The sequence below is a fragment of the Schistocerca cancellata genome, chromosome 2, assembly GCF_023864275.1.
Source record: "Schistocerca cancellata isolate TAMUIC-IGC-003103 chromosome 2, iqSchCanc2.1, whole genome shotgun sequence".
Classification (NCBI taxonomy): Eukaryota; Metazoa; Arthropoda; class Insecta; order Orthoptera; family Acrididae; genus Schistocerca; species Schistocerca cancellata.
In genome coordinates, this window is record NC_064627.1 from 199,101,816 (window position 1) to 199,120,912 (window position 19,097).

The 19,097-nt window shown below is 42.5% G+C and overlaps 1 protein-coding gene across 2 annotated transcripts in view; it reads right to left on the reverse strand.

Moving 5' to 3' along the window:
* LOC126161519 (GPALPP motifs-containing protein 1) overlaps window positions 1-19,097 on the reverse strand; it is a 59,033-nt gene that overhangs the window by 6,900 nt on the left and 33,036 nt on the right. For both annotated transcript variants that reach the window (XM_049917427.1, XM_049917426.1), the window contains exon 4: window positions 16,163-16,306. In XM_049917427.1, coding sequence (XP_049773384.1) covers window positions 16,163-16,306 — 144 coding nt within the window. The remainder of the gene's footprint in view (window positions 1-16,162; window positions 16,307-19,097) is intronic.

The window sequence follows — 19,097 nt, forward strand, 5'->3', positions numbered from 1 at the left end:
ACCCTACTGGATTGACTAAGAACATCAGAAAAGTTCAAAGAAGGGCATTTTGTTTTGTATTACAGTGAAATAGGGGGGAGATGGGATGACAACCCATTAAAACAAAAGCATTTTTCATTGTGGCGAGGTCTTTTCACCAAAGTTCAATCTCCAACTGTTCTGTGTACAATAATACACAAATAACAATGAACACAACACTTTATTACATCAAGAATATGGATATAGAAAAGTACTTGGCAAGGACTGCCCTATTAGTTCAAGACACACTGGCTGAAGTAACAATAGGTCTGAGGGCTACGCTGACCAGACCCAATTCTATCAGTTGTCAGCTGGCCAGTAGAGTGCACTATGTAAAGGCTGTGCATGCATCTTAGAGTGGGAGCCTCTGCTGCAGCTGGCGTCTTGCAATTTCTGTGGCATGCCTTACAGCTGCACATCCAGATTGCAGGTGTAGAATGTTACACATGTCACTATACCTTCCCCATATGCGGGCACATCATCACCGATTCACAGGGCCAGAACTGAATGGATGCGATGTGGACATGGTGCCCACATCCGTGGAGGCCTCAGAGGGGAGAGGGGAGAAAGGAGAGCTAAACTTCCGGTTAGCAGAGACCTTGGCAAATGGACCGAAGTGGCCAATACAATGAGCGCCCTGATGGCCCCTGCGGGAGCATGAGATGACAGGACTGCCGATCGGCATTCCAAGCCAGGATCCACAGCGATGTCTGGTGGCACTGGGGAATGTGGAGATGACTGCCACAGGTAGAGGTCACACAGGAGACACTGAACAGGCAAAGGGTATGTCCACCAACTGGAGGGGCACTGGAGCAGCTGATCGGGTGGCAAGGCACTGATACATGTGGAAACTGAGACTGGAACTCCACTGGCTAGGTGGCACACACCAACTGGGGCACCGGCTAGGGCGTTTGCGTGGCCAGGAAAAGTGGATGAATGCCCACCTGCGCTCGGAGCTGATTTTGATGCCTTAAGACCTCCAGTTCTCCTGTCCAGAGAGTGTAGACATGCCAGCCATTCTGACACATGATGGTTGCCAGCAACCAGCAGGGGCACTGACCAAAACCATTTGCCCAGAATGCCATCCCCGGTGGAAAACGCGGTACACTGAAACATGATGGTGGGCAAGAAACTGGATGGAGGAGGTGGAGTAGCGTACGCAACTGGCGACCATGAAGAAGCTCAGCAGGCCTATGGGAACCAATAGGATTCGTCTAGTAGGCCACAAGAAAAGAAACCGGTAACACCTCCTTAGTGGGATAGTTCTGCAGATATTTTTTCAACTGAGCCTTAAAGGTGCGAACCATGCACTTGGCCTTCCCACTATATTGTGAGTGAAAGAAAGGGGACCGAACATAGCAACTGCCTGACAACGCACAGAAATCACTAAATGCCTGGGACAGGAACTGAGGTCTGTTGTTAGTAATGAGGGTAACTGGGAGACCTTTCACAGAAAAAAATTTTTTCAAAGAGCCTGAATAGTAACCTCCACAGTGACCAAGGAGCATGGGCCACCCTGCCATAATATGGTGTGGCCCAGATATTTTAGAGATAGTTGGAAAAATTTAGATTTCTGCAGATTGCAATGGAGACCCATGGTCCATAGTTTTTCAAAATGAGCCTAGAGGCTGTGCAGATAGTGACTCGTAGCACATCTGGTAACACTAATATCATTCAGGTAGTTGAAAAATTGCAGTATAGTGAACATGACCTGTTCCAGATAGCACTGAAAAATTGCGGTGGCATTTGTCATGTGCCAAACATTAACCACTGGTATTGATACAGCATTCTGTGCTTTTTTATATCACTTACGACAGACGGCGCAACACTGGTGACACACTGGTCAATCATGATGGGAGTAATTGGACGCACACAATGGCAACAGGGAGCGGCAGCTGGAACACTGTTTACATGCGGATGCAGCTGGGCCACCCTGCACTGTCACGACATCACGCCATGCTTCCAGTTGCCAACTAGTGGCAAGTGGGACCTCATACAACTGGGCAATTAACAATGCCTCATCAAGGGAAGGATTTTCTAATTGGAAGACCTGTTGCTGGACTTATCTGGGGCAGAGCGGATTGTAACATTGCGATCCATGTCGTCCACATACGATTCTTTCGAATAGGATGTGACAAAATGGCATTTGCGACTACGGCCATGGAGGGTTGCAGTCCAGGCATGACATGACTGATGAGACCATTTCTTGCACTGGTAGATTTCAACCCCAGTGGTCACAATGTGCATGCGTCAGCAATGACAGGAAGACAACAACAAGAATAAACTGTCGAAAGACAATGAAGAAGGTTCCTGCAACAGGACCAACTGCCGCAGTACCCGATACAAGGTGGGAGAAATCCATGTCAAAACCAGTGGGCAACATATCTCCGCTTCTGTCACACGAAAGGTGTGGAACTGTTGCCTGAGGAGGTGTTCTTACACAACCCAACCTCCTGCCACCTCACAAAACAGTGGGAACAGAAGAGAAAACATAGCCAGAGATGAAGGTGGAGAGAGGGCAACACCGGCACAGCCTGTTCCAAGACCATAAGAAGTTCCGCTCTTGGTAAGTGGAAAATCAGGGTTCGAGTCCTGGTCTGGCATAAATTTTCATTGTCATCATTCCATTCTACAGCTGATGGTAGTCATTATTCACAATAGCGAATTCATCTGATGTGTTTCTTAATAGCTGTGGTCACTGCAGTGCATTGTTATCAGAATAACACAGGCACTGCAAAAACTTATAAGAAGTTCCATTTGCTGTTGCACCAAAATTTGAAGCAGAGCTTCCCCAATGCAAAAAGCAAATGGCACAATGGTACATATGAAAAACGACTCTACTTCTCATTAATATGTCGTTTACTACATCAAGTATATAGGTACAGATAAACACATGCCACGGAGTTGCTGCTTACTAGTTCAAGACACACTGACTGAAGTAAATATAGGAATGAGAGAGAGGCTGGCTGAACCCGACTCTATAAGATGTCGGCCAGCCAGTAGAGTGTGATACAGAGGGGCTACGCGCGCATCCAAGAGTGGGGGCCTCTGCCGGTGCTGCCATCTTGCATCTTCTGTAGCACATTATAACATTGCCATGGATGGAACTTGTGTAGTACACATTTCTGCCGCTAGGCGTGTACAGCGCAACTCACTGCCAGTTCAGTGCCAACTGTGTTGTCAATCTGGCTGTTCTGTTCATCTGCTTTTATTGTTTTTGCTGTTTTATTGTTGTTTAGTTTTTATGAAGGCAAGTTTAAGTGAACAACATGCATCGGTGACATTTTGTTTTCTACTCGGTAAAAATGCAGCTGAAACTCTTTTAATGTTGAAAACAACTTACTAAAATGACGCTATGGGAAAAACTCAAGTATACGAGTAGTTTACGCAATTAAAAATGGTGAAATGTTGATTGATGACAAATCTCATTCTGGATGTCCATCAACTGCCTGAATTGACAAAAATATTAAAAAAATTTGAGAGCTTGTGCTCACAGACCATCGACAGACAATTGGTCAACTATCAGAGCTTAGTGGGTCATCTAGGAGCTCGGTTTAGCAAATCTTAAGGGAAGATTGGGAATGAAAAGGGTTGCTGCCACAATTGTTCCTCGGGTTCTGACTGACAATCAAAAGGAACGTCGAGTTGAAACACGTCGTGCTTTGAAACAACAGCTTAAAACGGATACAGATTTTCTGTGTAAGGTCATTACTGGTGATGAGTCATGTTGTTATCATTATGACCCAGAAATGAAGCAACAGTCAAACCAATGGAAGATAGCATCATCACCCCGTCCAAAAAAAGTCATCAAGTCAATTCAAACATCAAAACAATGCTGATTTCTTTTTTGATGCCAAGGGCATAGTAAATTCAGAGTTTGTTCCCCCAGGTCAGATCATCAATCAGATGTTTTAATTGGAAGTTTTAAGAAAATTGTGCAACAGTGTTCATCAAAAAAGACCCGATTTGTGGCAGACAGGAGACTGGTTCTCGCAGCACGACAACGCACCTGCACACACATCCATCTCTGTTAGTTTTTGGCTAAAAATGGCATGGTTCCACTGCCCCACGTACCTTACTCACCAGACCCGGCTCTGTGTGACTTTCTTATTTCCATGCATGAAAAGGGACATGAAAGGACACTGATTTGACAGCACTGAAGAAGACAAGGAAAAACGAGGGGGGAGCTATCGGGTGTTTCTAAAGATACCAACAAAAAATGTTTTGAACAGTGAAAGCACCGGTGGGACAAACATGTTACTTGTAATGGAGAGTATTTTTAAGGGGATAAGATTGTTTTGTACACCATTTGAAAATATACAGCTTTTAAATTATTATTATTATTTTTTTTTTTTGGTGTGGGGGGGGGGGGGGGTTATCTCTTGTACAGCTGCATGCCCAGATCCTAAGTGTGGAATCTTATACAGGTTGCTACACCAACACTCTCCTCTGAACGCAAAAATATTTTGTTGACTCCCACCTACAGAGGGAGAAACAAAAATTGTAATACAATAAGAAAAATCAGAGCTCACACGGAAAAATTTAAATGTTCACTTTTCCTGCACGCTGTTTGAGAATGGAACGGTAGAGATATAACATGAATATGGTTCAATGAACCCTCTGCCAGGCACTCACGTATGAATTGCAGAGTATCATGTAGATGTAGATGATTTCCTAGCACAGAGGTAGTCAACATGTTTCACCTACCACCCACTTTTGTACCTCTGTTAGTATCAAAATTTTCTAACTGTAAAGTAACTTTACTTTTTAAAAAATTACAGAGAGACTTACAGCAAGTCAAAGCATATAATAAAAATTATTTCTTAAATAAGAAAACCTATGTAACGCACCTCAAATTTTCTGAGGAACTGACCCATTTTATTTTTGACGACGCATATGCGTATATTACGCATCTCATTGATTGTCTGAAGGATAATATTACTAGTTCTCATGTCATGAAGCTGGAAAGATTAGGTTTGAGGTTTGACTCTGCTTTAGAAGTAGCTCCTAAATGTAATTTTAATTTTTACCATATGGTTGAGAACCAAACGAGCATTGTTTTTAATCACGAGGAAATGTGTTTTCTAAATAAAGGGCTAGCCCATAGTCTCGGTACCCCATTTAATCAAAATATGGCCTCTTTGTTGGTGACCCATACTATTGTTGCCCTGGAGCAGGCAGACAGACATCTTTTTGGAAGGCAGAGCCTCTGGCTCTGCTTCTCATGTACGGCCACAAACATAAGTTAACATGAACCACTTCCCCTTCCGTTGCCCATTTGAATTAATTGTTCTACCTTCTAGACTGGCCTGAACCTGGGAACTTCCAACCCTAGGTGCGCCCCTTGTATGCCATACACTGAAATATATTCTCTTTATTGTACATAATTTCCTGTTCTGTTGTTTAACGGCAGCCCTGGATTCCCACTCTCCAGTCCTGACCGCTCGACCTCCTGCACACTGACATCATGAGACATATGTAACAACATTCTCCCCCCTTCCCTGCCCTTATACAGTACACCATTCTTGCAGTGGAATGCACCTTGAACCAATATGCTAAGAGCAGTGGAGAATAAAGGTTTTGTCTTTGTTCCTCTCCGAGCCACGTGTTTTCAAAATGTGTGCTGTAATCACACATCCCGCCAGATGTTATGTACATTCTGTAAGATTTCTTGTGGCAAAAAACTGTAAAGCTAGTGAGATGCATCGCTAACTTTGTGAAGTTTATGGGCCAAATGTAATGAGTGAAGGTGGTGTAGTATAATGGTGCTGTATGAGAATTTTAGAAATTTCCCAGTGAATTGAGTGAAGAGATTTCGGGTTTGCTGCAAGCTGTTGAAGAAATAATTAGGGAAATTTGTCATGCTCTTTTGAAAGCTCCTCCTCAATGCAGTAATTTAACCTCTGCAAAAAGGGCTGTACTGCAAAATCTACAAGAGGATTCTGACATAGTGTTACTGAAGGCTGATAAAGGTAATTCAACAGTGTTGTTACTTTATAGTGTGTATGTTGATAAGATATATGGTCCACTAAGCAATTCTACACATAGGAAATTGATTACGATCCTACAGGTCTTGTGCAATGGAAGACTTCTGCACTCCTGAATTCTTCTGCATTACTTCTAAGGGCCATCAGGATATGAAGACCACATGGCTGTGCACCACCATGACTGTACGGCCTTCTTAAAATTCATAAAGGTCTACCTATATGGCCAATAGTAAGAAATATAGGTGCCCCCAAATACAAGTCAGCCAAACATCTTACTTCCTTGCTAAGGCAACTGGTGGGCAAATGTCCACATCATATATGAAACATCTGATTTTATCAACAGACATGGGCTCCACATCTATGAAGTTCAGACTGTTTGATCAGCTTTGATGTAGTATCTCTTTTTACTAAGGTCCCTCTCACAGATTCTTTGTCACTAATTGGTAATAAGTTTCAGGTAGACACTACTGCTTTCTTCCAGCATACTCTTCCCTCAGTCTTTTTCTTGTTCAACCATGAATATTTTGAGCAGACTGACAGTACCACCACAGTTAGCCCTCTGTCTCCTTTTCAGCCAAGCTTTGTATGGAGTACTTTGAGGAGAGAGTACTTGAATCAGTAGCCCTTGGAGATATGTGGATGATTTTTTTGGTAGTGTGGCCTCATGGAGAAGATAAATTAAAAGAGTTTTTACATAACCTCATCTTCACGCATAAGAACATACGATTCACTATGGAATTGGAGAAAGATGGCTGTCTGCCTTTCCTGGGCATTTTGGTTGCAGGGAAGAATGATGGCTCTCAGAGGTATTCAGTTCATTGTAAGCACACATATAGTTATCATCACCCATTGCTAACTATTACTGTACTTAAAATACGTGTACACAGAGCTCACAGACTCAAATGCAGATATTTTGCTTAAGAGCTTATCCATCTAAAGGCAGTGTTCAGGGGAAAATGGATATCCTACTGGGCAGATTAACAGGGCACTATCAGTTACTACCAAGAGCCAGGAAATGGATGGAGAGGAGAGCACACTGGCAAAATCTCTAGCTTTTCTTTCCTTTGCTGGCAATATTTTGTTTAAAATAGCAAGACTCCACTGTAAATTTCGGGTGAAAGTTGCTTTTCAACCACCATAAAAGGTTGTCGACCTGCTGGCATGACAATTTTTTATTGTGGAAGGCTGGAATTTACAAAATACATTTCTAGTGTGGCATGGCTTACAAAGGTCTAACCATGCATACTGTGGAAGAACACTGCACCAAACACCAATGCTGGACTTGCCTTTTGCAATCACACAAGTCTGCTATCCCCGAACACTGCTTCTTCACCAGACACTCAATGGAGCTCAATAAAACAATAACTTTGGCTACAGCAACACTGTTTTGGGATTTCATTATTAAAGAATCCATGGAAATATGCATGGCGGAAAATCTGATGAACCATGACACCGGCTGCCAGCTGGATACCACATGGAATCCTATCATCTCCATGGTTTTCTCAAATTGAAGATGACACGAGTACACCAACAGCTGCAGCAAGTGGAACTCTGAGGACAGCTGCATTCTGCAGTTCCACAAGCGAGCCTACTGTCACCAGGTGGCAGTTCCATAGGTCCACATGATTTTGATGCATGTGTGCAATACTCACACAATGCTATATAAAACAGAGCAAGTCTGCATCAAATTTCAATGTCTCATCTGAGGATGACTGACATGTGTACAGTTGAAATATCATGGAGTGTAGCTGACAACAACCAATTGCAAACCCAAAATTTCTTCGAATGATGCCGTATGTTCCAGTGTCCATAATGAAGAGAAAAGTTTGTTGACAGAGTATCACGAATGCAGATCTGATTTGATTGGTTGAACAAAGGGTTAGAGAAACAGATTAGTTTCACTTTTCTGTACAAAGTGATTACTGAAAATTTGGGCTACTGCAAATTTAATGCCAGATAGGTGACATAAACTCCTCCATGAAGAACGCTCAGTGTATGGTAGCAGCACAGTCCTTTCTTATATGTTATGAAAAAGAAAGTGAAACTTCTCTTGACCAGATTGTGGCAGGCAATGAGACATGACTGCAGTGTGTGAATACAAAAACAAAAACTTCAGTCAATGCAGTGGGGCCATATTAGGTTACTGGAACCTACAAAGCATCGTCAAACACTTCCCAACAGGAAACTCATGGTACTGTCTTCTGGGGCAGATTACGAATTTTGCTAGTGGAGTTCCTAGATAGATATACCACAATTAATGCCGAAAATTACTGCAACACACTGACAAAGGACCATTCAAAACATATGTCGTGGCATGTTGAACTCTGGCATGATTTTCCTGCATGACAATGCCTGCCTGCATACAGCACAAAGTACTATCTACGCCAACTAAGTTGACACTTGGCAGTGTGGCTGATGGGAGTGTAAAGGTATTTCCCAATGTATGGCTGTTCCCATCAGACTCCACAATGTGTGTCAACTTAGTTTGTGCAGACAGTACCACAAAAAAAAAATCTGCGAGTGTTAAAATGGCAAGTATTGGATCATCCTTCCTGTAGCCATCATTTGGCATCTAGCAGTTATCATTTCGTCATGCAAATGAAGAAGTTGCTTGGTTCAGAGCACTTTGGCAATGGTGAACAGTGTTATAGTTGAGTTCAGTTGAAAGCAGCAGAACTCGATAATTGCAGAACTTCTACCCTCTTCAATCACTACGACAAATGACTCAATGTGGCTGGAAAAATAAATCAGAGTGTGTACGTTCATAGAATTGTGAAACAAACTCCATAACTTCACTCACGTTTTAAAAAAAGGTTACTTTATGAACAGTCATCGTATATTACCCACCAGAATGAAACAGAAAATCCAAAGTCAACAATTCTCATAATCCAAAGGACGTATTAATTACAAAGCTTTTACTGCTTCTTTAATATACCCTTACATAGGGTATATCTAAAAGCAAAGATGATGAGACTTACCAAACAAAAGCGCTGGCAGGTCGATAGACACACAAACAAACACAAACATACACACAAAATTCTAGCTTTCGCAACCAACGGCTGCTTCGTCAGGAAAGTGGGAAGGAGAGGGAAAGACGAAAGGATGTGGGTTTTAAGGGAGAGGGTAAGGAGTCATTCCAATCCCGGGAGCGGAAAGACTTACCTTAGGGGGAAAAAAGGACGGGTATACACTCGCGCACACACACGCATATCCATCCACACATATACAGACACAAGCAGCCATATTAAAAGGCAAAGAATTTGGGCAGAGATGTCAGTCGAGGCGGAAGTGCAGAGGCAAAGATGTTGTTGAATGACAGGTGAGGTATGAGTGGCGGCAACTTGAATTAGCGGAGATTGAGGCCTGGTGGATAACGGGAAGAGAGGATATATTGAAGGGCAAGTTCCCATCTCCGGAGCTCGGATAGGTTGGTGTTAGTAGGAATATCCAGATAACCCGGACGGCGTAACACTGTGCCAAGATGTGCTGGCCATGCACCAAGGCATGTTTAGCCACAGGGTGATCCTCATTACCAACAAACACCGTCTGCCTGTGTCCATTCATGCGAATGGACAGTTTGTTGCTGGTCATTCCCACATAGAATGCGTCACAGTGTAGGCAGGTCAGTTGGTAAATCACGTGGGTGCTTTCACACGTGGCTCTGCCTTTGATCGTGTACACCTTCCGGGTTACAGGACTGGAGTAAGTGGTGGTGGGAGGGTGCATGGGACAGGTTTTACACCGGGGGCGGTTACAAGGGTAGGAGCCAGAGGGTAGGGAAGGTGGTTTGGGGATTTCATAGGGATGAACTAAGAGGTTACGAAGGTTAGGTGGACGGTGGAAAGACACTCTTGGTGGAGTGGGGAGGATTTCATGAAGGATGGATCTCATTTCAGGGCAGGATTTGAGGAAGTCGTATCCCTGCTGGAGAGCCACATTCAGAGTCTGATCCAGTCCCGGAAAGTATCCTGTTGTAATAGATCTGGGAGAGGAGCATATTTTCAACTTGTGTCATAGCCGGGAAACAATATTTCAACTGTGTCTCAGCCGGGATAACAGTATTTCAACAGGGGACTGTAGCCGAGATGCCATATTTCACTGTCACAAGTGGGGCACTTTTGTGGTTCTTCTGTGGAAGGTTCTGGTTTTGAGGGGGTGAGGAAGTGGCTCTGGTTATTTGCTTCTGTACCAGGTCGGGAGGGTAGTTGAGGGATGCGAAAGCTGTTATCAGGTTGTTGGTGTAATGGTTCAGGGATTCCGGACTGGAGCAGATTTGTTTGCCACGAAGACCTGGCTGTAGGGAAGGGACCGTTTGATGTGGAATGGGTGGCAGCTATCATAATGGAGGTACTGTTGCTTGTTGGTGGGTTTGATGTGGACGGATGTGTGAAGCTGGCCATTGGACAGATGGAGGTCAACGTCAAGGAAAGTGGGATGGGATTTGGAGTAGGACCAGGTGAATCTGATGGAACCAAAGGAGTTGAGGTTGGAGAGGAAATTCTGGAGTTCTTCTTCTCTGTGAGTCCAGATCATGAAGATGTCATCAATAAATCTGTACCAAACTTTGGGTTGGCAGGCCTGGGTAACCAAGAAGGCTTCCTCTAAGCAACCCATGAATAGGTTGGCGTACGAGGGGGCCATCCTGGTACGGTATCCATGGCTGTTCCCTTTAATTGTTGGTACGTCTGGCCTTCAAAAGTGAAGAAGTTGTGAGTCAGGATGAAGCTGGCTAAGGTAATGAGGAAAGAGGTTTTAGGTAGGGTGGCGGGTGGTCGGCGTGAAAGGAAGTGCTCCATCACAGCGAGGCCCTGGACGTGCAGAATATTTGTGTATAAGAAAGTGGCATAAATGGTTACAAGGATGGTTTCCGGGGGTAACAGACTGGGTAAGGATTCCAGGCGTTCGAGAAAGTGGTTGGTGTCTTTGATGAAGGATGCATGTAATGGTTTGAAGGTGTTGATCTACGTAGGCAGAGATACGTTCTGTGGGGGCTTGGTAACCAGCTACAATGGGGCGGCCGGGATGATTGGGTTTGTAAATTTTAGGAAGAAGGTAGAAGGTAGGGGTGCGGGGTGTCAGTGGGGTCAGGAGGTTGATGGAGTCAGGTGAAAGGTTTTGTAGGGGGCCTAAGGTTCTGAGGATTCCTTGAAGCTCCGCCTGGACATCAGGAATGGGATTACCTTGGCAAACTTTGTATGTGGTGTTGTCTGAAAGCTGACGCAGTCCCTCAGCCACATACTCCCGATGATCAAGTACCACGGTCGTGGAACCCTTGTCCGCCGGAAGAATGACGATGGATCAGTCAGCCATTAGATCACGGATAGCCTGGGCTTCAGCAGTGGTGATGTTGGGAGTAGGATTAAGGTTTTTTTAAGAAGGATTGAGAGGCAAGGCTGGAAGTCAGAAATTCCTGGAAGGTTTGGAGAGGGTGATTTTGAGGAAGTGGAGGTGGGTCCCGCTGTGATGGAGGACGGAACTGTTCCAGGCAGGGTTCAATTTGGATAGTGCCTTGGGAAGTTGGATCATTAGGAGTAGGATTAGGATCATTTTTCTTCGTGGCAAAGTGATATTTCCAGCAGAGAGTACGAGTGTAGGGCAGTAAATCTTTGACAAGGGCTGTTTGGTTGAATTTGGGAGTGGGGCTGAAGGAGAGGGCTTTGGATAGGACTGAGGTTTCGGATTGGGAGAGAGATTTGGAGGAAAGGTTAACTACTGAATTAGGGTGTTGTGGTTCCAGATTGTGTTGATTGGAATTTTGAGGTTTTGGAGGGAGTGGAGCTGGAAGTGGGAGATTGAGTAGATGGGAGAGACTGGGTTTGTGTGCAATGAGAGGAGGTTGAGGTTAGCTGGAAAGGTTGTGAAGGGTGAGTGAGTTGCCTTTCCGAAGGTGGGAAACCAGGAGATTTGATAGTTTTTTGAGGTGGAGGGTGGCATGCTGTTCTAATTTGTGGTTGGCCTGTAGGAGGATGCTCTGAACAGCCGGTGTGGATGTGGGAGAGGAAAGATTGAGGACTTTTATTAAGGATAGGAGTTGACGGGTGTGTTCATTGGCTGAGTTGATGTGTAGGTGAAGGATTAGGTGGGTGAGGGCAATGGATTGTTCAGTTTGGAACTGGTATAGGGACTGATGGAAAGAAGGGTTGCAACCAGATATGGGAACTTTAAGTGTGAGGCCTTTGGGGGTAATGCCAAATGTCAGACAAGCCTGAGAAAATAAAATATGGGAGCGTAATCTGGCTAGGGCGAAGGCATGTTTGCGGAGGGAATGTACATAAAACTTAATGGGGTCGTTGTGGAGGTGTTGTGAGGGTGACATGGTATTAGACAGTGGAAAGTGTGACATGAGGCTGAAATGAAAATGAAAATAAAAATATATGGGGAGAGATAAAGGTGAACTAGAAAGCAACTGGAGATCTGGTGTGAAAAAAGGAGAAAAAGTGTTGGTTAGAGCTGGGCTATGTTGATCCTGTGGTGAACTTGTGTAGGTAGACAACGATGTGCATAAAGGTTAGGTGGTTGTGTTGCCGCTAAAACACGTTAAAAGGTGGAGAAATTCGGGAAAATTTCGAAAAAACTACGTGTAAATATATTAAATAGAGTGGTTTTGTGGTGGCAGATTATGAAAATGAGGCTAACAATTGTCTGACGAAGAAAGAATGACGTTAAAACCTGTGGGAAGCAGCTAAAAATGATCAGTGATGTGAGGAAAACGGAAATGGAAATAAAGCAAAAGTTGTTAGAACTAGCCGAAATGGTTGTTTAATAGGTGAAAGGAACTGTTTGTGAACTAGATTTTATAGCAGCGGTAGTGTTGAAAGAGGCAAAAAATTTTTTTGGTTATGGTTTGGAAGTGGGTTACGTATTATTGGGTATATATCGGCGGGATAAAATTGTATAGTAGATTACGGAAAAAAGGAGAAGGTGAATACAAAGTGAGACTACTGGCAAAAACAGAAGGAGAAAATAAGATGACAGAAAACATTTCGAAATGCAACAGTGACAATAACAAACGTAATTGTTGGGTTCAAATTAATGATATGAATATAATAGAGGGAAACATTCCACGTAGGAAAAATATATCTAAAAACAAAGATGATGAGACTTACCAAACAAAAGGGCTGGCAGGTCGATAGACACACAAACAAACACAAACATACACACAAAATTCTAGCTTTCGCAACCAACGGCTGCTTCGTCAGGAAAGTGGGAAGGAGAGGGAAAGACGAAAGGATGTGGGTTTTAAGGGAGAGGGTAAGGAGTCATTCCAATCCCGGGAGCGGAAAGACTTACCTTAGGGGGAAAAAAGGACGGGTATACACTCGCGCACACACACACATATCCATCCACACATATACAGACACAAGCAGACATATTAAAAGGCAAAGAATTTGGGCAGAGATGTCAGTCGAGGCGAAAGTGCAGAGGCAAAGTTGTTGTTGAATGACAGGTGAGGTATGAGTGGCGGCAACTTGAAATTAGCGGAGACTGATATGTTAAATACAAACTGTCAAACCAATTACACTGTCATTTCCAGAGATACACAATAAAGGCATGTCACTTTCAAATAGATCACCACATTTATTTGACTGATTTCTCTGGAAAACAACTGATGGATATTTCCTAGTCAAAAAAATACATGTCTGGAGTCTTATCGAAGTAGCATAAAATATTGAACAAATATAAGCTCAAGTGATAATTTTTTTTTTTTTAACACGGGCAAGTTGAGAGTCCTGCAAATTAGATGCATTGTAGCTAAACAAAATAAAGAAAATTCAGATTTTACACTGACAAAGAAAAGGATAGATTGCCACTCATCATACAGGTAAGACATGAGTCGCTGACAGGCACAACAAAAACACTGCTATACATTTGATCTCTTAGCCAAAAGGTCTTCTTCTAAAGTAGAAGACACACACACACACACACACACACACACACACACACACACACACACGAGACCACTGTCTCTGACCAATGAGTCTGGCCTCAAAGTCTCCTCTATAGGGTGAGTAGCAATCCACTCATTTCATGATATTGTGGTCATTCCATTCTGAATTTTCCATTGCTCAGATTTTATATTGGGAATATTGAAACAACTGCTCACTTTCCTTGTGCTCTTTATCTTTCTTCACATAGAAACAGTCAGACAACTTCCTGTTATTATGGCTGCCCAGATGCTTAGCTGAGCTTATTACCAAATTTCTTATAAAAGTAAACATACATTAATTTTTACATTCAACATAACTAGAAAGTTCAAGTATTTTAAGTGTTTGCAAACATCATTCACAATGTGTTTGGTTGGTGAAAATTCTGCATGGAATACGAAGGTGGGTATGAGAAAAGACAATCACCAACTGTTGGAAGGAAAGATACTAATGAACAGTAGCAGCAAAAGCATGAGCATGAAGTATGTTGGTGCATTAGGAATGGCATTAACAGTAACTGAAGAGGCAATGGAGAGGTAGTAGGAATTTTGACTATGGGAAGGCAGGATGCAACAATTGTGCTCGCTCAAGATCTCTGTCAACTAAGACAAAAATTACAGTAATAAGCAGCATCGGGATGACTAATGTAGCAGTAACTCCTTGTATTTTGGAAAGCACATAGAAAAAGAGGTATGGAAACTGATGGTGGTGAGAAAGTAAATGGATTTAGGTGAAATATTCTTAGCTGCTATAAGAATTTAAATAGATATTATAGATCATGCCGAACTTGTGGAATGGCATTCCTGCAGCAAGCCTTATAAGTACCAGAGACTTTAGAGTAATCACTGTCGTTCAGCAGTGTTGAAACCTATGTCTGCAGGAAGGATAGTTGGGTAATTTTCTGTTACGAGTATGGACCGGAAAATTCGCATTTTGTGATAAATGCAAAATATGTGCAAATTATGCTTCATAATGCAAAAATGAGAAATTACTTAATAGATGCTATTTCTTAGTGATTTGCATCCAGTTGAACTACTTTATCGGAGATAGTTTGAAATAGATTTATTTCCTGCATACAAATATCAAAACTGTAACCAATTATCAGTTACTGGTACTGTACACCATATGGCAAAGCCCAGTTTGAAAAGATAATGTATGTAGGAAACTGCAAATAAAAAGTGTATGAATGCAACAATGTATCGAAGCACTCAATGATCTGGTGCCATGCCTACTGTGGGTAGTTGAAAGGTCTGTTTAAGATACAAACCACACAATGCAACCAACGTAGTACTCGGCCTTGGGACGTGGCATTATGGCAAATTAGGTGCGGATGTTTTGAACTGTGGTTGCATCGAATACTGCTACAGGTCGGGGCTGAACTATGTCATTAAAAATACTCTGCTAAGCTCAACAAGCAATTGCACAGTAGCTGTCCCTGAATGTTTTGCATTGAGTGTTGCTTATTTGGGAAAAAACTGATGCAAATTTTACCAGGTTCCTAGTTATGAAGGATGTAGATGGCTGCACCACACCACTATGAATGACTAGGTTGGAATAGGTATTGTGAAGTTTGGACCTATGCACACACTCACTTAGTTATAATCAGCAAGATGGATGTCAAAGAAGCATTTCCACTTTTGAAGAAGGTGAATGCAAGTAGATACCCACTGAGTAATGTAGTATCATTGAAACTGGATGTAGGACCATGAAGCCTCTGATAGGACTGAAACTCCTGTGCAATATAAGTTTTTAATAGATAGTTTAAAAACTACATCGCCTCTTTGAGTTTTGTGCTCTTTATATCTGGGAGGGGGCGGGATTGGGTGACAGCAGCAGCTTTTAGGTTGATGGCACATGGAACAGGTGAGCAAAACAGAATCTGGAGATTATGAATGGGGAGCAGAAAAATTTGCTGAGGGATACAGTAGTTTCATTGGGTTGTTGTATTCCAAGGGCAGAGTAGGGAATCATTGGATTCAATAGTGTCTTGAGGTGGTGAGGAAACTGAAGGATGGATTCTTGTATATCAGGGTTGGAATACCTTCCAGAAGGAGCAGATGTAGTTTGAGGATGCTTAAGGCAAGGTAATCAACATGAAAATAATCACCAGCAGTAGGATGCCTTAACCGTAAAACATATAATTAGTAAAACAATAATATGAACATATAAAAACATATGAAAATAACATAATTTGATACAGTGAAATTAAGTAAGGAGTTTTTCCTAACTGACCTTTTCACTTTTCAGCTTCTTTTGATGAGACTCCAATAACGATTCCTTTTGTCTTTTCTTTGAATATCCTTCAGTCAGTTTTTCTATTTCCTGGTCACGTTGTTTCAAAGCCTCCTGCTTTAGACTGTCTGTTGATGCAACTGGCTGGAAACATCATAAGTAACACATTTATTAATACCCTGAATGTGAAGTTGTAAGTAAGGCACAGGTCAAAAGGAAGAATTATTTGTTTTAGTATAACAGAAAGTGTGCCTACCAATTTTACACACTGAGAAAACACAGTGTTTAAAAAGTGTAAGCTAATAACAGACCACCATTACAATCAGTCAACATACTTGAAAATAAACAGAGTAATAAGGCACAGTATTTCAAGTTGCACCCATAAAAAAGCTCTATATTTGGTAAAAGCACATTCACATTCACATTCTTACAGACGTTCATGCTGACATATCTTTGAAAGATGAATAAATTAACAATAATCATTTCAGCATTTATTATAAAGTCCTATAATTTTTCTAAGTCCTTAATGAAATATTAATGTATAAGACATAGATTGATTCAACAGTACAATAATATGAAGCTTACAGAAAACTTCAAGTTTAAGATACTATACGATGGTGAAATGCTGTGACTTCCCTAAATAAAATGAAAAACTATGCCATGCCATACAAACCAGTGTGGCCATTGATGTTAAGGGAGGACATTCAGGGCTGCCCATGTCATATGAACCAGTTTGGCCACTGATGTTAGGTAAGAATGGTGACTGGATACTGTGTATCCATTAAAGTATGTAATTCAACATAACACTTCACCAAGACTTATGCTACATCCTGTTATTGTATAAAATCTGTTTTTATCCATTCTTATGACATTTATTGTGCCGTAAAATGTGTCAAGAGTAAAAGTAAAAAAACTCTGGCAACAAAGATGAGAGTAAATTATTTGAAATTAAAAAGCTTGTTTTACACATGAACCAAAATAAGTTTGATAAGAAAAAGTCTCTATTTTCAACACAGCACACACCAAACTATTATTCTACCCAACCTACCAACAACCCCTTTCCACATAGATTTTTCACACAGATATGAACCACAATAATCATCTTGCGTGTTTCTGACCTAAGTCTTGTCACCGGCACATCCTATGCCATCAGATGCGGCACGACCCGTGAAAGCGGACAAATCATATATCGACTTTGCCGTAACTCCTGCACATCCTTCATGCCAACATGACCTCCAACAACCAGCTGTCAACCTGAATGGAAGGCGGCCACAACCAAACTGTAGTCAAGAATAAAGTTCACCATCCTGTACCAGAGCATGCTGCTTAACACTTTGACTTCTATGCAATGTCAACACGTTCCGGTTCTCACAGAACAGTAGCATTTGTTTTAATTGAGTAGATAGAAACTGTCCTTAAAACACATCCTTTCATTCTGAACTCCTCAGTCTCTGCAATCTTAATATTCCACATCCACCTCCAGCACTTCCTACACCACTTTGTTCTCTCTGTGGTCTCCATTTCCCCTGTTTTACACCTGCCCACTCTCACTCCTTGCCACCCCACACCTTCACTTCAACTGCATTTCACACATAACTTCCTCTGTCTGCACCAAGGTAAATTTGTCAGCACCACATTCCTTTACTGTTTCCCTGTTGCCTCTCCCTTGCTAACAGGCACTCTCCCTTCCCTTTACCAGTCCCTTCCCTCTGTTCTTCTCAGCCCATTCCGTCCCACACAGTCTCTCATCCGAGTCAGGATACAGCACCGGGACAGTAGAGAGAGACAGAGAGAGAGAGAGAGAGAGAGAGAGAGAGAGAGAGAGAGAGAGTGAGTGAGTGTTACAAACAATACGTAATATACAGGAAAAGCAACCAATCACCTATTCACCTATATCTGTCTGACATGTGGCACATAGGGGGGGGGGGGGGGGGGGGGGGGACCACGCAAAATTATTTATACTAGTTTTCCCATTCTTGCTTTTTCTCTAGTAGAAACTCACACATCCACACAAACACCACACAGACACTCCACTTCGAAAACTGTCACCCATTCTGTGTCAAAAAATCTCTTACTTACAGCCTTGGCACCCATGGATGCCAAATCTGCAGTGGAAAGCAGCTGTTGAAATATAGGGTTAACCTTATCAGAGCTTTTATTGACAGACAATATCTTATCCAGCTCAACCATATACAGATATCCCATCCAATCTCCTCCTCTGACACTAGTAAATCTGTTAATTTGCCACTGACCAGCACTCCTCTGATTACCCAGTATCACTATTGCCTTGAAAAGTCCAACCACATCCTTCACTAGGGCTTCAAACTACCTCTCACTATGCTCTGAGATGAGGGATATGCTACCCAAAATCCTATCCACGTCATCCAAAGTTGTGTTCCTCTGGCCACCCAACCTACAGAATATCCTTGCCCATCCCTGTTCAAATCTAGCTTCCAATCCTCCACCCCATGGGTTATTCCGTTGTGATAGACTCGGGTACAAGACCTTTCTAAACACCCACCTCTTAGCACAGTCCAGTCAGAGGCATTTCCCACCCTACAAAGGCAGGACCATGTATGAAATTAGCCATGTTATAGATTACCTACATTTCACTTACTGTACAGTATTCTATGTGGACATGACAAGTAACCAACTGTATTCACATGAATGGTCAACGACAAACTGTGGCAAACTGCAAATGTGACCATCCAGTTGCCGAACATGCTGTGCACCACAAAACAAATGACTTCAACAAACGCTTCACTAAGCGATCCATCTGAATACTCACTCTCAGCACTAGTTTCTCTGAACTACACAGGTGGGAATTATCTCTCCAGCACAAACGAATTCTGCCCATTCAAAAAAATCTAATCACAAGGCCCACATAATCAATGCACTGTATTCAAAGCCTGCTGCAGCCATTAGCAAAACTAGC